We start from the raw sequence: 22,203 nt of genomic DNA, 5'->3' as shown, positions 1-22,203 counted from the left end.
AGTAGGAAGCCTAAGCTGAGCAATTTCAATGTCAAGTCCAACAAAACTTAAACTCTCCATATGCAGGGATATTCTTTGCTCACTTTAGAAAATTATTTACATTTCTAATATTAGTTTGATGGATCTCAGGTCCAAAAGGTGTTGACACAAGACTTGGAAAATGAAGCTATGGAAAACTCAATTTATAATAAACCCTACAAAGTACCAATTATTTAATTAAGAAGCCATTTACCGGGATCTGCCAGCGCTGAAGTCTCTTTTCATCTTGCCCCTACACAGAGAACAAACAGAAAAAATTACCTCACATTCTGGATCAGACTGAATTTAAAAAGCCTCTGAATTACTTCATGTGGACAATGAAAAGGCCAAATTTACAGAATTCCTTGTGAGTTTTGTCTTGAGGGAGAATACAAAAAAGGCTCCAAAAGAGGAAATCTGAGAGGCTGTTCCACAACTGATGCTCGCATTTGTCTGGCTTAAACTGGAGAAGGTATCATTTGGAGCTACCTTCTAGACATCTCCCTGAAAGTACACAGCAAAAGAAACTAAAATACTGTACAGTGTCGATACCAGAAGAACTTCTGTAAGTATTGTCTCCTCAATAAGCAACCTCATCCTTACTCTGTAGTTGCTTTATTGAGCATCTCATATTTGGATAAGAGAAACATTGAGAAGGAAGGATTTACAACACTGTGAAATTATTGCATACAGTTCTCAATGGATGTTCAGCTTGTGGCATGAATTGTCATTTCCACTCAAGCACAACCCAGGAAAATCATGGATTAAATCATGCTTGCAAAAGTCGTAAGGATACTAAAACTTTGGAGTAAATTTCAGTGCGTGCTTTAGCACTTTTCAGCTCTGATATGACTTTATATTTACAACAAAAGGTAAGCAAAGACCATCTATAATCCCTTCATAGAGAAACTTATGTGCTTGAAGATTTTTCATGTCTATAGTCATCTTTTTACTCCAATGACTCCCATGCTTTTTATGTATTGTCCTTTCTACCCTTGGATCGAAAAGTACAACATGTAAAAATGTGAGAAACCTTCACAGTCACTGGCACATTAGAGAAAAGACATGCAGCTATTACCATCCCTGTAAATCACACATTTTTGTGCCCTTTGCCTCCCTCTCAAAAAGAAAAGCTTGCTACCTGTCCTGAAACAGACGTGTAGCCAGCATGTAGTTCATTGATGTCTTGTGTTCTAAAAAGGATCTAGAAAAACAAAATGCAGGATGTATCAAGATAGAGCTCAACATAATGAAAGGCAACATAATACAGAAATAAATGATCTATTAAAGACAACCCAAAGGTGGACTAAGACAACATGCTGTACCATAACATAAAGGAAGAAAGGAGATGTATCACTTCTCTGTTGAAGTTACTGGTGAGGCAAGAGATACAGAGAAGCTCTGCACACTGGAAAAAAAATTAGAAAAGTGTAATATATATCACTCACAGGATGAGGCCTATATTATGTTTATGGCCTAATGACAGAGCACACACTGTGCAGATCTAGGATGTAAAACCAGATTGCATAAATGGATGATCTAAAGTGAATATATTTTTATTCTGACAGAAAGGTAACATTAGAAACAGTGTCTGAGAGCCTTCCACAAGGTGCAGTTAGGCAGAGCAGCAGCAGTTAAAACAAACATGGGATCAGAAAAAAGCTACTAAAATAAACTCTACTAAAGCCCTCAATACATGTCTTTCTAATTGCTAAGCTGCTTGATCTACATATACCTAACACAGAACATCCCCCAATACAGAGCACGAGTGAACCATCTTATTGGATTCTTAATCCTACCCATAAAGGTCCCATGTTAATGGGGTAGGGAATATCCGTATGAAGCCTCCTCTTCGTTCATACTCCTCTCTCACTCGACGAAGAACTTTTATCTTGGAATGAAAAAGGGAAAAAAAAAAAAGCCAGTAAAATAGATACAATGAAAAATGAAGCCTGGAAAAATCTGAGTTTCAGAGGACAAGACTACTACTGCAGCACTGGGAGAAGGATGGGTACATATGATATCCTTATGCAATGTAGTCTTACATTTAAACTCTGAAGTAGTCTATCACTGCTTGGAGCACATACATATGCCTCACATGACTGAGGGTGAGGGCAGCACCAGCAGTAAAACTCTGCAGTTCTGTTTCAAAAATTGCACTTCTTTGGTCATGTTTTTCATATACACATGCTTACTCTTTGCTGAGTAAATAACACCACATATTGCAGGAAAGCCAAGGTAAGTAAAAGGTATTTAATAGCCTACTTACCTCCTCCATGGAGAGACCTAGCATGGAGCTGCCTTGCCTTCCTGTTGCTTTTTCCCTGCCTGAGGGCATTGGGTTTTTAATTTCAGCATCACTAGCAGACAGAGGACGGGTACGCTGTAGAGAGAGCATGAATCCAGATTTTTCCCTTCTCCTATCTCAATTTCCTTTAAAATCCAGTTATATTCAATTTCCAAGATCCCATTCCCGGAAGAACATACACTGCAAAGTACTACAGCCAGAATTCATAATTCAACACTCCAGCTGTTGAAGAGTCCACACCCCAGCAGGCACTAAGTGTAAGTATTTGAACTCCTGGTTTTTAGCACAGCAGGACTCACACTTTGGGCATCAGTGCCAGTATTTACAGGCACGGCCCGTTCTGGAAACACATGACCTATCCAAAAGCACCAAAGCCAGCATTTCATACAGGAAGATCCTCACCCAAGGGGCACTAGAGCCAGCAATCACACTCTAGGCACTAAAAACACCTGAATTCACACTGCAGTTGTACTAGAACCATGATTCTCTATTCCAGTTGTGTTGCTACACTATAAGAACAGAACTGTAATCTGCTGATGAGATAAAGTTTCAGGGAAAATGTGAAAAATTCCATTCACCACCTGTTATTCTTTTGTAACTATACTGCTAGATCTCAAACTGCTACTTTTTGTAGTTAACAGACATGTACACGTACATAGATGCATTGTGCAAATCTGCATATATATGCACACTTTAAAAATAAGAAATAATTTGCAGTCTCTTCAAGCTCATTCTTAACTTGATGGGCAGTCCTGATCCATTCTAACAAAGGACAGGAATTCAAAGTGTCTTCAAAATAAGCATGATTATAAAATCTTGAAATCTCAGCAAGACTGAAATCTTTGAACATGTTCTCAAGTACATTTTAGCCCGTCTTAGGCCCAGCTCAGATAAACTTCCTTTCTAAAAACAGCATTAAAAGAGTCTAGCTAAGAAGGTCTCATGCCTTCAAAATTCAAATTTTCTTTCAGCACTATACTGACTGCACAGAGAGCCTTCTTAGTCTAGAAAGAAGGGAGAAACATGGCAGAAATGTTAAGCTGCATAAACCCAGGGGAATATCCCATATTACTCAGATACAAATAAAACTCATGGCAAGATCAGATTGTATCTTTATTTGAATTGACTTCTCTGTTTTGTTAAAAATTGCTAACAGCTGTCCAGAGTCTGCACATGAGGCAACTGCAAAAGCAACAGGTTTTGCAGTAGAATAGGTGACACTGCAGTGATTGGCACAGAAAGATCCAAAGAGAAAACAGATGTACCAGGTGCCAGATGAAATATTTTGTTACACCCATTGAAAAACTGATTAAATCAAACAAGAAAAAACAAGACAATCTAGATGAGAAGGTTACAGACATGAGCATGATTCTGTAAGTTACAAAAGAAATAAGAATATCAGTTGTCAAACCTCATCTTCAAAAACATTTCCTGACACTACCGTAACAATCATCATACAAGAACTGCTGGTCAAAGAGGATATTACAGGAAATATTTAATCCTATCATACAATTTCCTTTACAAGGAAAACTTCAATGAAATAATCTCCATTGTCTCGATACAATAGAAATTATTTCACTGATTACAAACAGAAAACGTATGCCTATGTATTGGCAGCTCTGGCTCTTAAAACGAGCAAGGCTCCAGTTCCTGCTTTAGAACAAACCACACTACTGTCAAAATGCTGGAGAAAAACTCTAGCTTTACTGAACTTCCTGCACAAACACAGTTTTCAGTTGTTTCACTGCAGAATTGTCTCTGGCTGTCACACAGAAATATCTCCGACTTCACAAAGGTCTTGTTTCCTCTTTGACCCAGCTTATCTTTAAAAATATAGATAAATCCAACCACTTTGTTTTATCTCCAAATTTTGCAAGCATCTCTGGTTCCCACATCATGATTCTAATTATACTAAGCACTGACAGCAGTTGGCACAAAGATCCTTCCTATTCTCTGTGAAACCTCATTTTTCAACTCTTTTCTCTTAGCCTCAGCTAAACTTACACAGAATGACATAAACGCCAGCACATAGAATGAATTAGGTTCTCAAGATGATTCCATCTGCCCTACTTCTCTGCCTGCTGGGAAACCTCAAAAAAATATAAAAATCCTTGCCATTACATTCATCCAGGAAGCTCAACAGCAAAATAATGCCTACCATGTCCCCACACAGCCAGGTGCTTAGAACTGCAAACTAACATTGATTCGTCCATATGGCTTGCAAGGAAGGTGCCAAATATGACATTTAAAAAGGCAGATCAGTCTGACTTATGCTAACGATAGTTTTAAATTTTCCCATTATCTTTAAGAAATCCTTATCTATCCATTTTAACCTAGTTAACTCTCAAATTTTTGCAGTTTCCTTCAGACAACTGTCTCACAGAAAATGATTACTTTTCTTATGGGGCAACCAAAATTTTGTCAATATAGATTCAACAGTGTTATCCTTTTTGTTCAGACTTATTCCATCTCCTGTAGTACACTAGACAGAAATTCCTCCTGCTTCTCCCTGCTGGTGTGACATTCCTATCTGCTGCTGTTTTCACCAGCTTCCTTTGCTTTTGCACTTTCCTTTTCAATGACCAACCAAATCCAGAATCCTGTATTGCCATTGTCTTCATCATTTTATGACCAGAATGACAATTTTATCTTTAAGCATTTATATCCAATTTCTTTAAAATGCAGTTCAGAAATGCAGGTAGTCTTGGCCCAGTTGACCTTGACTGTCAGCACACCTCATCTATTCTTTTAAGCCACTAGAACTGATGTTAAATGTTTTTCAACTTTTGCCTTTGCCACATGGAAGTGTATGTCAGTACTTGTTCACTTCCCCCTGGCCACCAGGCTACTCAGCTGGAAGATATATTTTAGGACAAATTGCACCAAAAGTATTGAAAAACATAACACTTGAATTTGTGCCCTTTATGTTGGTGAAGGGAGCTGAAAGATACTTACCAATTTGGTGTTTGCTGTTTGAGTCTGTGCAGAAACAGGACGCTGGAAGAGACACACAACGACAATAAAAACCTTGTGTTCTCCAGGACATTTTCACCCCTGCCTGAGCTGCACAGTGGTGAGCACCCTAAAGCAAAAGGGTGTAACTGAAGTCCAGAGAAACAGCTACCAGCTTAATTCATCTCAGTTCAGGTCTTCCTCATATCCTCCACAAATGTATTCCAAATGCAGCATTAATCCAAAACCTGTGCTCAGCTGTCCAGATGCATCTGAACATACACATAGTTTTCAAAAGCACACAGAAAAGAGCTCTGCAGAGTGGATGAATAAACTCAACTCTCATAATCAAAATTCATATTTTTGTAAGATAAAGAGTTACCCAGAGAAAAATATTTAATAGCTATGTATTAAGGAGAAACAGCTGCTGTCAAGTAGAATTGTTCATAAAACATAGTAAAAATCCTGACATTCCAGAAGCCATTTCATTTTTATTATCTCAACAACATTTCGGTGCTTTTAGTGAACAAGATGATATTTAATATTCCAAAACAGGTGTAGAAATATCAGCAGAATGTCAAAAAGTACCTGTACTACTTATCTGCCATCAGGCCTACAAGCAAGACCAGTTTAATGACAGGGGTGGCTTCAAAAGAAAACTATTATCATAGAAGCTTAGATTTTTCTTGCCTTCGCTGGTATTCAGGCTGTTTTCCTCCTCTCCGATGCCCAAGAGGACCAAATGGTGTAAGAAAGGATTCTCAAGAGACCTGTCTATCTCCTCTCCCTTGAAGACAGGCTGAGAAGAGTTGGGGCTGTTTAGCCAGAAGAAGAGAAGGCTCTATGGGCCTACAGGAAAGTTGGGGAGGGACTTTTTACAATGGCATGTAATGACAGGAAGAGAGGTAATGGTTTCAATCTGAAAGAGGGGAGATTTAGATTAGGTATTAGGAAGAAATTATTTAGTGTGAGAATTGAGAAACACTACAGGTTGCCCAGAGGCGCTGTGGATGCTCCCTCCCTGGAAGTGCTCGAGGCCAAGTTTGTTGGGGCTTTGAGCAACCTGATCTAGTGGGAGGTGTCCCTGCCCATGCAGGAGGCTTGGGACTAGATGATATTTAAGGTCCCTTCTAACCCAAACCATTATATGATTTCTAGCAGTACTACTGCCAAGGTCTTCTCTGCAGCCGGTCTTTACAAAACAGGTTGAGGTCCCTTTATTGCTTACAATTAATTGTTCTCAAGATGATTCCATCTGCCCTACTTCTCTGCCTGCTGGGAAACCTCAAAAAAATATAAAAATCCTTGCCATTACATTCATCCAGGAAGCTCAACAGCAAAATAATGCCTACCATGTCCCCACACAGCCAGGTGCTTAGAACTGCAAACTAACATTGATTCGTCCATATGGCTTGCAAGGAAGGTGCCAAATATGACATTTAAAAAGGCAGATCAGTCTGACTTATGCTAACGATAGTTTTAAATTTTCCCATTATCTTTAAGAAATCCTTATCTATCCATTTTAACCTAGTTAACTCTCAAATTTTTGCAGTTTCCTTCAGACAACTGTCTCACAGAAAATGATTACTTTTCTTATGGGGCAACCAAAATTTTGTCAATATAGATTCAACAGTGTTATCCTTTTTGTTCAGACTTATTCCATCTCCTGTAGTACACTAGACAGAAATTCCTCCTGCTTCTCCCTGCTGGTGTGACATTCCTATCTGCTGCTGTTTTCACCAGCTTCCTTTGCTTTTGCACTTTCCTTTTCAATGACCAACCAAATCCAGAATCCTGTATTGCCATTGTCTTCATCATTTTATGACCAGAATGACAATTTTATCTTTAAGCATTTATATCCAATTTCTTTAAAATGCAGTTCAGAAATGCAGGTAGTCTTGGCCCAGTTGACCTTGACTGTCAGCACACCTCATCTATTCTTTTAAGCCACTAGAACTGATGTTAAATGTTTTTCAACTTTTGCCTTTGCCACATGGAAGTGTATGTCAGTACTTGTTCACTTCCCCCTGGCCACCAGGCTACTCAGCTGGAAGATATATTTTAGGACAAATTGCACCAAAAGTATTGAAAAACATAACACTTGAATTTGTGCCCTTTATGTTGGTGAAGGGAGCTGAAAGATACTTACCAATTTGGTGTTTGCTGTTTGAGTCTGTGCAGAAACAGGACGCTGGAAGAGACACACAACGACAATAAAAACCTTGTGTTCTCCAGGACATTTTCACCCCTGCCTGAGCTGCACAGTGGTGAGCACCCTAAAGCAAAAGGGTGTAACTGAAGTCCAGAGAAACAGCTACCAGCTTAATTCATCTCAGTTCAGGTCTTCCTCATATCCTCCACAAATGTATTCCAAATGCAGCATTAATCCAAAACCTGTGCTCAGCTGTCCAGATGCATCTGAACATACACATAGTTTTCAAAAGCACACAGAAAAGAGCTCTGCAGAGTGGATGAATAAACTCAACTCTCATAATCAAAATTCATATTTTTGTAAGATAAAGAGTTACCCAGAGAAAAATATTTAATAGCTATGTATTAAGGAGAAACAGCTGCTGTCAAGTAGAATTGTTCATAAAACATAGTAAAAATCCTGACATTCCAGAAGCCATTTCATTTTTATTATCTCAACAACATTTCGGTGCTTTTAGTGAACAAGATGATATTTAATATTCCAAAACAGGTGTAGAAATATCAGCAGAATGTCAAAAAGTACCTGTACTACTTATCTGCCATCAGGCCTACAAGCAAGACCAGTTTAATGACAGGGGTGGCTTCAAAAGAAAACTATTATCATAGAAGCTTAGATTTTTCTTGCCTTCGCTGGTATTCAGGCTGTTTTCCTCCTCTCCGATGCCCAAGAGGACCAAATGGTGTAAGAAAGGATTCTCAAGAGACCTGTCTATCTCCTCTCCCCTGAAGACAGGCTGAGAAGAGTTGGGGCTGTTTAGCCAGAAGAAGAGAAGGCTCTATGGGCCTACAGGAAAGTTGGGGAGGGACTTTTTACAATGGCATGTAATGACAGGAAGAGAGGTAATGGTTTCAATCTGAAAGAGGGGAGATTTAGATTAGGTATTAGGAAGAAATTATTTAGTGTGAGAATTGAGAAACACTACAGGTTGCCCAGAGGCGCTGTGGATGCTCCCTCCCTGGAAGTGCTCGAGGCCAAGTTTGTTGGGGCTTTGAGCAACCTGATCTAGTGGGAGGTGTCCCTGCCCATGCAGGAGGCTTGGGACTAGATGATATTTAAGGTCCCTTCTAACCCAAACCATTATATGATTTCTAGCAGTACTACTGCCAAGGTCTTCTCTGCAGCCGGTCTTTACAAAACAGGTTGAGGTCCCTTTATTGCTTACAATTAATTGAAAAAGCTCCAACCCAAACCAACAATAAATTACAAAGGAAGCAGCTAAATAGTTCATTTCCCTAGAGGGAGAAATGCTCAGAGAATCAAACCAAAGAAATTGCACAAGGAACTTGCAGTCCAGTCTGGGGAAAATCAGAAAATAGAATAATTATCTCATGACCAAGAATGTTGTTATTGACATTTCTTTCCCAAGAAGCAAATGATTTCATTTACAATGATTAAAGATTATCTAAATGAGCAATCAAAACTTAAATATCATGAAGGAGTTAAATAAAGAGATTCAAAGTATACTTTGCAACTGAGAATGGGAATAGAAGTATCAAAGCTCTAACAATCTAAGATGAAATGCATTCCGTAAAAAGCAGGCCAAAACATTCTTGAACCATGGAAAGGTCTAGACTCCTATTTACCCATGGGGTTTCCATTTAGGTACTTCAGAAAAACATGCTATAAAACTCTATCACTGGATTAGAAGCCTATTCTTGGTAAACATAAGTAAGGAGGACACCTGTCCCAAAGGTAAATTAATCCCATCTTGTAACCACTGCTCTGTCAGAGGAACCTTTGCACATTTCAGCTGGCCTGGCCTTACACCAATTTGTGTTTTTATAAACAAAATAAATCTATAAGTTTAAAGTCTCCTTTAAAACCAATGCTTCCCAACAGCTCAATTTCCACAAGAAGTGTCAGAAAGATCTGTATGAAATCCTATATATTACATCGGCCATATATTACTCAGCCATACATTCTACAGATACTCAAATCTCACCTTACCAGCCATTCACCTCTCTCCCAGTGACTCACGACTCAGTTTTACAAGAAGCAAAAGGTTGCAATTTCTGTGAGTTTTTTCTATACCAAAATGGACAGCGTACTGGTACTTCACCACTGAACAAAAATGACTTTTCGTTTCCTAATTGAACTTGGGCTAAACAGCCATGTTGCATGTCCCTCACAGGACTATATGCATCAGCTGCAGAGTGTGTCAGGATACACCATTTGCCTATCTGCCTGCAGAGAAATGCTCTTCAAAGTCCAAATGTCATATGGGATCTCCCAGTCTTTTGTGAGTGCTCTACTTCCACAAATACTTAAGGAATCCATCTCATAGCCAAAAAGAGATAGAGAACAACTGCCCTTCAGCATTACAGTGCTACAAAAGCACTATCTCAGAACAAAAGGTAATAAGACAATCACAGCAAGCCACATGAGACCTCAGTCCAAGGATCCCCAAGAAAAGAAGTAAGAGATTCCAGGAATGAATGGGAATGAAGCCTTAAATTTCAAACGCAAAAAGCTCTTTCTGCCTAGAAGGAGGTCTTGGAGACTTTTCATAAAGTTTTAAGGTTCTAGAAGCTTGTTGCCCCCAACAAAAGTGGCTTAACAGCCCATAGCTCAGGTGTATCCTCTGAGCCTCTTCTGTAATGATGCTAGAAATCCAGATAACCTCAAGGACTGGCAATCTCATCTGTGAACCAAATTCAATGAGAATAACTTTCCTACTGTCCTCCTCAGCTCTGGCTTGTTGAAGTCACTTACCTGCAGCTTCTGGTATGGACTTCTCCTGACAGAATCAGATGAACAAGAAGTGGCTCGGCTTGACTGCTGACCTGGATCCTGGCACACAAAGCCTATGGGTATCAGGAGCCACATAAGAACTTAGAGAGACAAACCCTGAAATATAAATCTAGCATTCTTGCTAATGATCTCAGTCTATACATGACCTTCCTATCCCTAGCTAAGGGCCAAAAAAGATGCTATTCTTCTTTCTACCTTGCTTTGTTTAATCCCAAACTGAATATTGCATTACATTTTTTTAATAAAACTGGAACTTCACTCAAAACCAAGTACTTAAATCAGTAAGATGAGTTACTGAGTAGTAGTAGCATAGAGATAGGCTCTGTTTCTTAAATAAGATGAGCAGGCTACCTGATGACAATTGTGCCTCTTTTAGTATTAGGGGTAAATTGCATCAAGTAACCAAACCAAGATGTACTAGGAGTACCTAAAAGGTGTTGTGCATGAGACAGACTTTCACAATCAGAGTGCCACTTTTAACACAGCCTAACCAAAACCCACAGGGTGGATTTTTTTCAACCTAAAAAATTAATTAATATTCATTGAGGGCTAAAGAAAAGTCACCTGCTACAGAAGAGTGTCTTCATATACCAAACTATGGACTGTCAATACTACCTAACCATTACAAACAATCTAATTATTCCAAAGCTGAAATGTCCACATGTAACTACACACTGCTAAATACAGTCACTCTCCTTAACTACAGTTCTCCTCTATTATACTTTTCTAATAACATCCAGCTCATAAACCTACCTTTTATAGGTTTAAGTGAGAGAAAGATCAAAGGAGCTTTTTGTTACACTCACCTACAAGAGTGAACATATCTGAGAGCATGCTAGCTTTGATCTTCAGGTCCAAAGGAGCATCACTATCCCCACATGCAACAGAGGAAAAGAGGAATTATTTGTCTGACATTAAATGAGAGGAATGCATCAATATCCAAGGTATCTTCCAATGTAGTTTCTTTGTAGTAGTCTTTTACATAGACATAATCAACATGGGAGGAAACTTAGGTGATTTTCACATTCATAGGTAAAGATGAAACAGCAACAGATTATCATTAACCTGTGTCTGTTTATCCTTTTTCACAGCTTTAGTCTTCTAATGCAGCAATGTACTGCCTTGTCTTAGCTCTATTTGACTAGAAACATTTTCTTTGAATGTATCTATGCTACATTTCATTGAGTAGACAAAGGTTGCTGTTGTAGAATTCTTCAAAACCACAATTACCTATGCCCCTTCCATATTAAATCATAACATCATATGAATTAGCTCTAATGGATAGGAGCAAATTATTAAGGAAGGTGATAGATGCGAAGAGGTCAGACGGTGGGGACAGATGGGAAGCATCCATAATTTTATCCAGTGGAGGGGAGGGGGGGGTTGTGTGGGGAATCACTTAATGAAGTTCAGATCAAACACACAGTTTGGTTCCCTGGGAGCAAGGGAATCAGCTGTGTTCTACAGCATGGTGATAGATGCCAAAAGTTTGGACAAATAAAAATGGCAATCATAACAAAGCAGAGCAAAGAATGCAGATGTGATTTAGAGTTTTAAGTAGTAAGGGATACAAATAATTCAGTCTGTATGTATATAAGGACAAACCACCAAACCAGGAAATTAAATGTTATGTTAACATTCTAGTTGTACCTGAAAACAAAATGGGTACCGTGGAAGCTCGGGTTACGAACAGTGTGTGAAAAAATTTCTATGCAGGATAAGGAAGAGAAAAAAGAAAGTAACACCAAAAATCACAAGGAAGGTCAGATATGGCTATTTCAGGAAGATATAACTTAATGCTTATTTATACCATCATAACTGAAATATTATTCACAGCACCACGAAAGTGTATTGTGCATCTGCACCCCTGTGAAGTTAAACAGTAGTCCAGAAAACACACATAACTGGAGATCTACAAAAGTAAATCCTCAAGTTTCACTAGAGTATGAGGGTCTGCATAAGGGCCAAGACAACACTCACTCTTTTGATCTTAAAGAGTACTAGACTAAAAATTTGAGCCCAAGTATACAACTATATACTCAAATCAAGCATAATGCCTGAATTCCACTTGGACTCCAAACTCTTAAAGTTTCTATTCAGCCAAGCAGACTGAAACTGCACATAATAGTCTGTAAAGTCTCAAAATTTGTCTATGATGGGAGATGATGAAGCATTAACAATGATGATGGACATGTGGAAAAGAAATAATGAAAAACAAAAAATGGAATCCTAATCATGTTCTTTCAAAACTTATTGCCGCAATAAGTTTGTTTATGCAATGGGAAAAGCAAAGGACAGTCCTCTCTGTCACTTAGTACAAATACTCTGCAGGCATCATGAAACCATGCCTTCCTAGGACCACAAGTTTCAAGGACAACCATCTCTAGCCACAGTCCCAGCCTCAAACTAAACAGGGAATCACTTACCAGGCCAATGATGGGGACAGGTTCACTTCCAACAGCCAGGGCTTGAGAGTGTCATCAATAAGGACATCAAATCCATACAGCTCTGAAAAGACAGCAGACACTAAGTTTTCCTTACTGTACCTTTAATTATTCAGATAAAGTCCAACATTAGTCTCTATCAGGTCATTTCTACCTACATAATTTATGTTATATTTAGGGAACAGTCTAGGGCTGTACAAACAATAACATTCACAAGTGGGAAATTTAACTTCCTTGGAATCAAGATTATATATATTCTGTCTAGGGGGAAAAAGAGGGAACAGTAAATGAAAGTATTATATAGAAGAAAAAACTCTTTTCTGTCCACAAAGTGCAGTTCATGCAGAACTCTACTACTTGATTTGACATAGATTTGACATGAGCACACAGGTCCCATCTACTTATTTCACTGGATCCTGGAAACAACATAACTTAATTCTCCTTTTCACTTTTTAATCCCTATATTCATTGTTCCAGTCAGCTACGGAAAGCCTTGCTTCTTTCGAGCATCAGCTTGTTTTCTATTATTTCTATATGTTTGTCTGCAATATTCCCACAGGAATATAAGAGTCTTCCCATCAGCAGCTGCACCTACATATACACCCTCCCATAACTCTTTATCTTAATTACAGCTTGCCACATTGCAGCAAACCACCATATAAATATATTTTCCTTAGTTTCTAAAACATTCATAAGATATTAAATCTGCTAGATGTGTTCTGCTCTACACAGGTCATATTGAAGCCAGATTCCCGTTCCAAGACTGATTTTACTATTTCAGTCTACACACATTCTCTCTAGTTTGGAAAGAGCTGCAAGAAGGATGCCACACAAAGACAACTTTAAATCAGAAGCTGGTGTTAATGCAGTTCACTCCCCAACATTAAGAAATACAGTTAATGATCATCAGGGCAACTTATGCACTTTTTTTTTTTCAAAACACGACAGAACAGGGTATTGGCAGAGAAGAAGTATTTCCATGGAATTAACCAGTTGCCTAGTGCCTGGAGTGAAGGCAGGAGAATTTCTTTGCCATGCTGCTTTCCTTGAATTCTGGCCTTGGCCTTTTGTTGCCTGCCTGACGTGGATGCTGGCTCCAGGGAGCTGGACTGCTTGACAAGATCATCCTATGCAGACAGCTGTGTGAGAGCTCATGTAGTTTATAATGGGAAGTTAATGAGCTGTAGGGGGGGACTTGGAAGGGGAGGAAATGGCAGCAGAGTGAGTATTGCCTGGTTACTTTTCTAGACTGTGTAGCCAGACATTAAGTAGGAAGCAAAACATCAAAGAGTTAAGGAGGTGGTTCACTCCAAAGAAATGACGCTGAATCTATGTTTTGCTCTCTTGCTCCCCAGACAGAAAAGGCTCCAGTAGAGGGAAAAGGAGGAGGTGGGGATTTTAAGTGTAAACATTAGAAAAGCATTTTGACCAGGAGAAACTTCTGATTATTTTAATACATTACTTCAAAATACAATCTGAGGTTTGGTGAAGACCTGTGACTCTTAATGGCACAGCAAACTCCAGTGGACAGGCAGCTGATGCCAGAGGCAGGGATGCAATGAGCGGGCCTGTGGCAGCTGCTAGTCTGCAACCTCCCAACCTCAGTCAGGAAACAACATTTCGTTCTAACTAGCTGCTACTTCTTTTGCTGCTGGCTATCCCCTTCCTCAACCCCACAAAGGACCTTTTCTAGTATTTTGGCTCTTCTGGCTTTGTCCTTCTCTCCCACACTCTTCCCTCTTCCAGACCACTTGCTCTGTAAACCTACCTCTTTCCCACCCAGTTACTCACTTACTCTGTCCACTTTTACAAATAAATATGCGTAACCTCATGACCTTAGCTAGCCTTGACCATGCTGCTGCTGCTGCTTTACACTCCTTTTCCTTCTTTCTGCCTTAACTCAGTTTCACTGTTGGACACAGACACCTAATGCCATCTGCAATGCCTTAGGGTCTCCTAGGAAAACTCTACTGCTGCTCCATAATGCTCCAAATCTCATTTGTTCTAGGTCACAGCTATAACCCCTAGACAGATGTCTCTGCTGCCTCAGAGACAGTATCAACAATGTAGTATCAACATTCTGGCAACAGAATCAAACCTCATAGGTTCCCACATAGGCCTTTGGACAAAGGGGTTCTCAAGTCTGCCTGGCATACTCAGGCACAAACAGAAGATCAATTATCTATTGTTCCAGCTATCCTGGAAATATCTCTTTGGCCCTCTTCCACATTTGGAAAATGCACTGCCTGGTTAACATACAGAAGTATCCTTTCTACTGTGAAACTCCACTATCATTTATTTAAAAAATACATAGCACAAAGATGTAGTCACATGATCACAGCAAGACCAGAAGTTAATTCTCTGCAATTACCAACTTCAGCAAGACTGCTGTTTCCCTCTGTAGATAGAGTAAGGAAAACAGAATGACTGAAAGACAGACACATGCCTCAGGATGTGACCATGGTAGGTTTATGACAACCTATCTTGCACCACTATTGTTATTAAGAGAAGAACAGAAAAAACTAAGATTTCATACTTCCAGTGTGCCTTCCCTTGCTCCCCTCCTCTTAGTACTACAATCCATGAAAACATGTTCCAGCCCTGCAGTTTGCTAATGAGACTGGAATTGTATCAGGAGGTAGCAGCTGTTGCCAAGACTCAGAAGGAACAGCCTGCTTCTCCCCCCCAACCCCTGTAAAGAAGTCCCTGTTGAACAAGCTTGAGCTTCCCATCCTCCCAAGAGGAGGGCTAGCTTCAGACTAAAGTCTGACAGCAACAGTTCAGGTGGAGATTTTTTTTGCCAATGTCATTATTTAAGACTAACAGGAAGACTAGAGACATGGTCTCAAGCTTTTTGGTTCTGGTCAGCGACCACATATTCCTTATATGTCTTATATCCTGTCAAAGACTGCATTGGCACTCTCTTTTAGAAAATATCCCCAAAGAATTTGCTATTCTTGGTAAGCCTAGAAACTAACTCACAAGAGATAGCCTGGTAGTGCAAAAAACATTTTTGATTTTGCACAGAATGAATAAGCTCAATTCCTAGAGGGTTGCTGTAATTTGGGTCTTTGTTTTCAGCTTGTTCACTGGGGAAAGAGAAGTTTTATTGCAAAGTACATCTTCTGCAATTGAATGAAGACAACCTGAGGTTATTAAAGGACACACAGACTGAAAAAACGCTGCACAGTTGCTGTATGCAACACTCAGGTTTTGCAATAAAAACTGATCATCTCATGTTAACCAGGAGTATACTCAGACATTTCTAATGCAAGAAACTACACCTGTGCCACTGAAATTCAAGTCTCTTTTTCCTTCCTGTTTTTTTCTGTACTTTATATATATATATAAAACTATCCTGCAAACCATGCTTATAGACAACATGCACCAAGAAGCTTGGTTAGAAAAGTTAACTGTGCTACACTTGCATCCAAAGCAACAGTCAGTGCAAGAGAGAAAAATCTTCTGAGAGTATAGCAATGGACATGCTGCTTTGTTGAACGTGCTGCTTTGTTGGACATACTGCCAAACTTGAGGCTTCAGAGACTATACAGTATTTTGTAAATGAACTCCATTTTGTCCATGAGTGAACTCCATCTCTTTATCTAGTGATGGTACAGTACATGCTTCAACTCCAGTAGATCACATTTTAACAGCTATGGGACATAAACAAATCTACATCTTGGGGGCTGCCACAGTCAAGTCCAAATCTACAAAAGGTCAGCATAACAGCTTAGGCTTTGATAAGCAAAGGGCCACACTGCATCATATGAAGTAATAGAATAGAAGCCTCTACTCTGGACACCAAAGGCTTTGGGGAAAGTACTGGTGCTGTAGTTTTGCATGGCAATTTGCACTCCAAATAATACAGTGTAACTCCCTTTTTTAGATAAATTTAACAGAGAAAGACTTTATCTCTCAGAGTTATTACAGGGAAGGACCCAACAAGTGGGGACAGAATTATTCCATATGTCAGTGTTCATGTATACTTTTGAGATGCAGTGTGCACTTGCCAGAGTTTGTTATGCTAGCTTAGCCAAATGTGTAATTACCTCATTTAGAGGCAGCTTTCTCCACAATAGCTAACTAGAGAAAGTCTTTCACTGATAAGATGACTTCTTCAACACTTTTCCTTCTACTGAAGCCTAAAGAACACTTAGTCACATTGCCAAAGAAAGTCTTCATAAGTGTATTAATTTCAGGGTGCCTACATAGAATCATAAAACATCCTGAGTTGGAAGGGGTCCAGAAGGATAACTGAGTCCAATTCCCTACTCCTTGCAGGACTACTTAAAATTAAACCACATGACTAAGTGATTGTTTAGATGCTCCTTGAACTCTGACAGGGTTGGTGCTCTGACCACTTCCTTTAGGAACTTGTTCTAGTGACCAAACAACCTCTCTGTGAAGAACCTTTTCCTGATGTCTAATCTGAACATCCCCTGACATGGCTTCTTTGCCTTTTCTCCCTCTCTTACTGCGAGTCACCAGGGAGAGGAGATCAGCACCTTTGCTTCCCCCTTTGAGGAAGTTGTAGACTACAATGAGGTCACCCTTCAGCGTTCTCTTCTCCAAGCTGAAAATGTTAAGTGACCTCAGCTGCTCTTCCTAAGTCTTGCCCTCAAGACCATATTGGTTGCCCTCTTTCTACATAAGCCACTACTTTCTTTGGTGAAGAGAAGGCTACAGTTAGGCTCATCACCTATACCAAAATCAGACACAGAATCATCCTTCTACTCTGAAGACAAAAAAGGTAATAAGGCCATCTTCAAGGCTAACATCAAAGAACAGGGGTCTTGGTACAAACTGGCTGCCATTATAATCCTAATCTTACAGGCAAATAAATTATCACCCATGAAGGAGAAAGTTTTCCAACACAGCGTGTGAGATCAATGAGCAAGGAGGTTAACATCCTAATAACCACTTTTGGACATCACTTAACTTCTCTTAGGTCACCGAGGAACAGAAGAATAATGCTATGTGTTCTTCAACAAACTTAGGTGGCCAATTTAAGAAAACGTAGTAGCAGGCAGATCAAAATAAAAGCCAGATGATTCCATAGATAAATGGGCACGTGCAGTGAAGGGAAAAGAGAGCATATCTCCTCACTTCATTAGCCCAAGTTCTTCTGATTTCAAGCTCCTAAACTCCAACAACCTTTGCCCCAAGCAAACTAGGAGACAAGAACATGGTATTCTTCACTTCCATGTTCTAATCTATCTGCTAAAGACCTTAATGTCACTACAAGAGCCAATGCTGCAAGGCTGAAACCTTCATGCACTACAAGGCAGAAGAAGATGGAATGATTTAGACACGTGTGTCTACTGATAATAAATTGATAATTCTGGCAATTTCTATATGACTGTTTTTGGAAGAGCACCCTGAGAAGGAAAACTGGTGCTACCAGAGAACAGCTTCCTGTTGGTGAAGAAACCAGAAAGCTTCTGAAGCAATAGGGATCCTGACTCAACTGAGCTCTGAGAGCTAAATCACAATCAGTTAGCTATCATTTAAAGCTATGAAGTGACAAGTAAGGAAAACAGTGCAGGGATAGACCAATACTCCTACAGGAGCTATCAATGTAAGTCCAATACCTTGACCTTGATTTATGCTTCAGGCTCAGCTACTAGCTTTGTTAAATTTTGAAAATACATTACAAAACCTACCTTGACACACTGGATCATCAGAAAACCTGTCCTGAAAAGCACAGGGCTCCTGAACGTGCTGGTAGCCAGAGGACTACCACGACATCATTATTCAGATTCAAAATGGCATCTTTACATATTAGCTTTAAAAAAAAGCAAAACACCTGACAGTATAGGTATAAAAATTGAATTAATTAAGCTTTCCCAAAAGTAGTAACTGTAGGAATACCTGTTCTGCTTTTCCTTGGTGTGTCATCTATGAAACCAGAAAAAGATATATGATATGTGCATGGCTGACCTATGTCTTTAAGCAGGAACTCACTGATACTCATGTCAAGCAAGTCTGCATTTATATTCCTTAAGAATCTCAATTTTTAGCATCCTACAAAATTCATTACAGAGCAGTCCAGCATTGTTCAATACTACAAAAGGCTACCAATCCCCCAAACAGGTGAACTACTACTAGTAAGAAAAATTAAATGCTCATGAAGAACAACAACATAGATGGTTAAGAATTGGTGATTAGATATAAATTAAGACTTGTTAAAGCATTTAGCTCCAGGTCAGTACCACTCTAGCCATACAGTAGTTTTTGTTTGTGTACACTACCTTAATGTAGATGGGATTAGGATAAGCCCAACCAATTCAGCCTTAGGACACAAGGGCAACTAAGAAACAAACTCAGGGCTTTGGTGGGATCAACAAACATAACCTATTATTCTATCCTGCCCTGCCTTCTTAACTGCTCACTAGACCTGGGAATGAAACAGGGAACTTCAATCTATTGCTTCTCCAGGCTTATGTTTCAATGAGTACAGAAAATGATGCTACACTGGGTACTGGCAAAAATGTGTGCTGCACCATATTCCCTTAATTTCATCCCCTACTAAACCATCCTACAGAGAGATTTTTCAGACTGACTGAAAGCAGGTCTTGCTGCCTTTTCTATCCTATCCACAAGTGCTTAGTCCAGAAGGGACGACAATGCAGTCTTTAATCGACTTGGGCATATGTATGCCTGTTGTACATCCTGCTTTCACTGAGAGTTCATGTCTCCCAAAGTCAGTGCAAATCCAGCTTCTCTTCAAGAAGGCTCCAGAGGCAACCACCAATCCAACCGGTGACCAGCTTCAGGACAATGCAGTGGCTCTGCACTCTGCAGCATGCCCTTCTCTGGAGCTACTGCTTAAGACAATTTTTACTTGCAGACTAATTTTACATGAGGAATTATTAGCTAATCGTAAAGAACAAAATACAGGCTTGAGATCACATGGTTAATAACAATGCATGAACAAGGCACGGCTGTAACAAAATCATGTAGTACTCACACTACTTTCTGTGATAACTTCAGAGAAACAAAGCTACTGAGATTCCCAAGCCCTGTGAGAATTAATTATTACTAGAATGCAGTAAAGCAGCTCACAGGACATGGCCAAAAGAGGACTTCCTACAATCCTTCCACGAGTTGTCAGCAACACTCTGCTTTGACATTAGAAGAAGAATCATGCTGACCTACCACTCTCACTTTCTAGGAAAGCATGGATAGCTAGAACCATACAGATTGTCTCACCAGTCTTATTTTAGAATACAAAGAAGCCATGAATGGAGTCTCTCCTCTTAAATCTAGAAAACAAGTATATTACATTTAAAAGGCAGTTACTTGGGAGAGGAATGAAGGACCACAGCAGTGGTAAATTGTTAAGTGGGCAACCTAATCTAGACAAAGAAGTACTTGTGATTTAATTTTTAGCAAGAAGGTAGCAACTTTGCTGAAGTCCTGCTCTCTAGAAGAGCATTTCAAAGAGTAAAGTAGAATACGTATTAAATTATTCGTATTTTTCTAGAAGCTTTCCAAAAATGGCCAACCTCTGTATCTGACTCTCAGATACAGGTTTCTGGAGTCTCAGACTGATCATTTGGAAGTATCTCAAGACATGCATGCAGTTTCATTGTTCATAGCCCAGAATGAAAAAAAACACCAAGCTCTGGGGAACCTCTGGATGCTGCCTTGAAATCTTCACTCCCAGTTTTCTCCCCCATGTTAGCACCCATCAGCTCAGCCATTCTGAACATTTCCAGCTAGAAAAACTGCCTTCTTTCTGGCAGGGTTAAAAGTGGCACAACCAAAGCATGTCATGACAAGACACACGGTTGAAGAATGAGCCACACAGCGTGACAAGGGTAGTTCAAATCCTTGGGACAAGGACGCACCACTTAACTGTGGGGGAAGGTGGCAGAAAGTACTGAGCTCTGGAAATGCCTCAGGCTCCCTTGGGAAGCAGTATGGCTCCTACTTAAGCTCTCTTTCCTGGGAAGCTCTTAATTTATGTTTACACTGAAATAAATGGAACAAAACAGTTTATTTGTGGGGGAGCATCTGAGAGGCTGGTTAGTGCAGCCCTGGGGAGGCAGCAGGAAGTGGGATAACCTCAGAGCCAGGCCCAGCAGAAAGTACATGAAGAACATTAGTTTCCACATACACAGCTCAGAGGAATCCAGAGACACAACTTAAAGAGAAAAAGGGAGAAGCAGAGAAAAAAAACAGTTAAAGTTATTGGTGTGGGGTTTATTTAATCCGGTTGTTAATATTTCTGGAGTAGTTGATAAACTGTTACTTCAGTAAAACTATTATCTAACTGATAAAATCCCCTGTATGTCCAGGTTCTCCAACTTTTAACAAAGGCATCAGAATCAGCCAGAAGTAGTTATGGCCAGAGAGCCAGCTAGTTTGGCAGGTAACCAAACAACGTTATCAGCCATAGCTCCTCCTTGATTCTTGACTGTCTCATCACTCCCAAATATTCAAAGATCACAACAGTTATCTCAAAGAGTTGAAAGCTGCAGAACTGTCACTGCTCAGGTGCAATGAAAGGACCACAAAAATGGATTTATCTGTCACAGATGGTTAAATTAAGTCCCAATACTTAAACACAGGCAGCTTAAGCCAAGCTTGGTCTCTGGCTTAAGCACTCACTGAGAATAATTCTAGACTCCTTTCCCCTGTCCCAAGGACTCCACTTCGTGCATGTATCCGTATGAGCAAAGGGTGGCTAAGAGCAGGAGGAGGCCTCTTTAGGGAAGGTTGGGAAGCAGCCACTGGAAAGTGGGAGAAGGCACACTGTGGTACCAGCCGCTGCTTTCTGAACCTAGTCCCAGGATCTGCTGCCAGCGAGTTCTCGAATCCCTTTGCCAGCACACACTTCTGCACGCAGATTCTGCCAGAAGTAGCCTTTGACGCCACCATGCGTTACTCTCACACAAGCACAAGCCCAGAGCATTATACCGCCGCCGTCATTCCAGGCACTACGTTCCACATTCCTTCCTAGTCCTCAGATGCATATAGGACAATAATTCACAACTACATCGGACTAGATGGCTCAATAGAAAATATTACTAGATCTAAAGGAATGTTTAATCACCCACAGATATCCTTTGCAAGGGCACTAGTAGGTCAGGAACTTCAGGTTTCCAGCACTTCCCCAGTTCCCTTTCAAGTCCCTTTTCATTGTCCCATTTTGAAGCATGAGGTTCTGATGAATGACACAGGCACTAGGGCAACTGTGATTCAACCACCCCTGCTCTCACAGAGGCCTACACTGAGAAACACAACAGTGTCTGGCTTCTTGCAGTAGGGAACACATGCTTCTCTGTAGCATCAGAAAGCGGGTAGTTTCAAACAGTACTCAACAGCCCATCAACAAAGCTGTCCCCAGTGCCTTACCAAAGCAGCTGCCACGATGTGAAAGGAAAGTTTTACAAGCTGTGGCAATGGCCAGCTCAGCAGAAACTACAGTCTTGATAATCAGGTCCTCCACGCTGGCCATCAGTGCTGCAAGGAGGGGACAAGAAAAAAGAAGGAAAAAGTAGATTGTT

The 22,203-nt window shown here is 40.1% G+C and overlaps 1 protein-coding gene across 1 annotated transcript in view; it reads right to left on the bottom strand.

Moving 5' to 3' along the window:
• Positions 1 to 22,203, bottom strand: part of TTLL5 (tubulin tyrosine ligase-like family, member 5) — a 134,102-nt gene that overhangs the window by 82,085 nt on the left and 29,814 nt on the right. Inside the window, exons 11-19 of the mRNA XM_009993967.1 lie at positions 22,052 to 22,159; positions 12,668 to 12,749; positions 11,048 to 11,109; positions 10,203 to 10,294; positions 7,428 to 7,469; positions 2,288 to 2,401; positions 1,818 to 1,909; positions 1,160 to 1,222; positions 233 to 271 (exon numbers count right to left, since the gene is read on the bottom strand). Coding sequence (XP_009992269.1) covers positions 233 to 271; positions 1,160 to 1,222; positions 1,818 to 1,909; positions 2,288 to 2,401; positions 7,428 to 7,469; positions 10,203 to 10,294; positions 11,048 to 11,109; positions 12,668 to 12,749; positions 22,052 to 22,159 — 694 coding nt within the window. The remainder of the gene's footprint in view (positions 1 to 232; positions 272 to 1,159; positions 1,223 to 1,817; positions 1,910 to 2,287; positions 2,402 to 7,427; positions 7,470 to 10,202; positions 10,295 to 11,047; positions 11,110 to 12,667; positions 12,750 to 22,051; positions 22,160 to 22,203) is intronic.

This window comes from Chaetura pelagica, unplaced genomic scaffold (assembly GCF_000747805.2).
Source record: "Chaetura pelagica isolate M959 unplaced genomic scaffold, ChaPel_1.0 scaffold11, whole genome shotgun sequence".
Classification (NCBI taxonomy): Eukaryota; Metazoa; Chordata; class Aves; order Apodiformes; family Apodidae; genus Chaetura; species Chaetura pelagica.
This window is presented reverse-complemented; position numbering and strand designations above follow the sequence as displayed.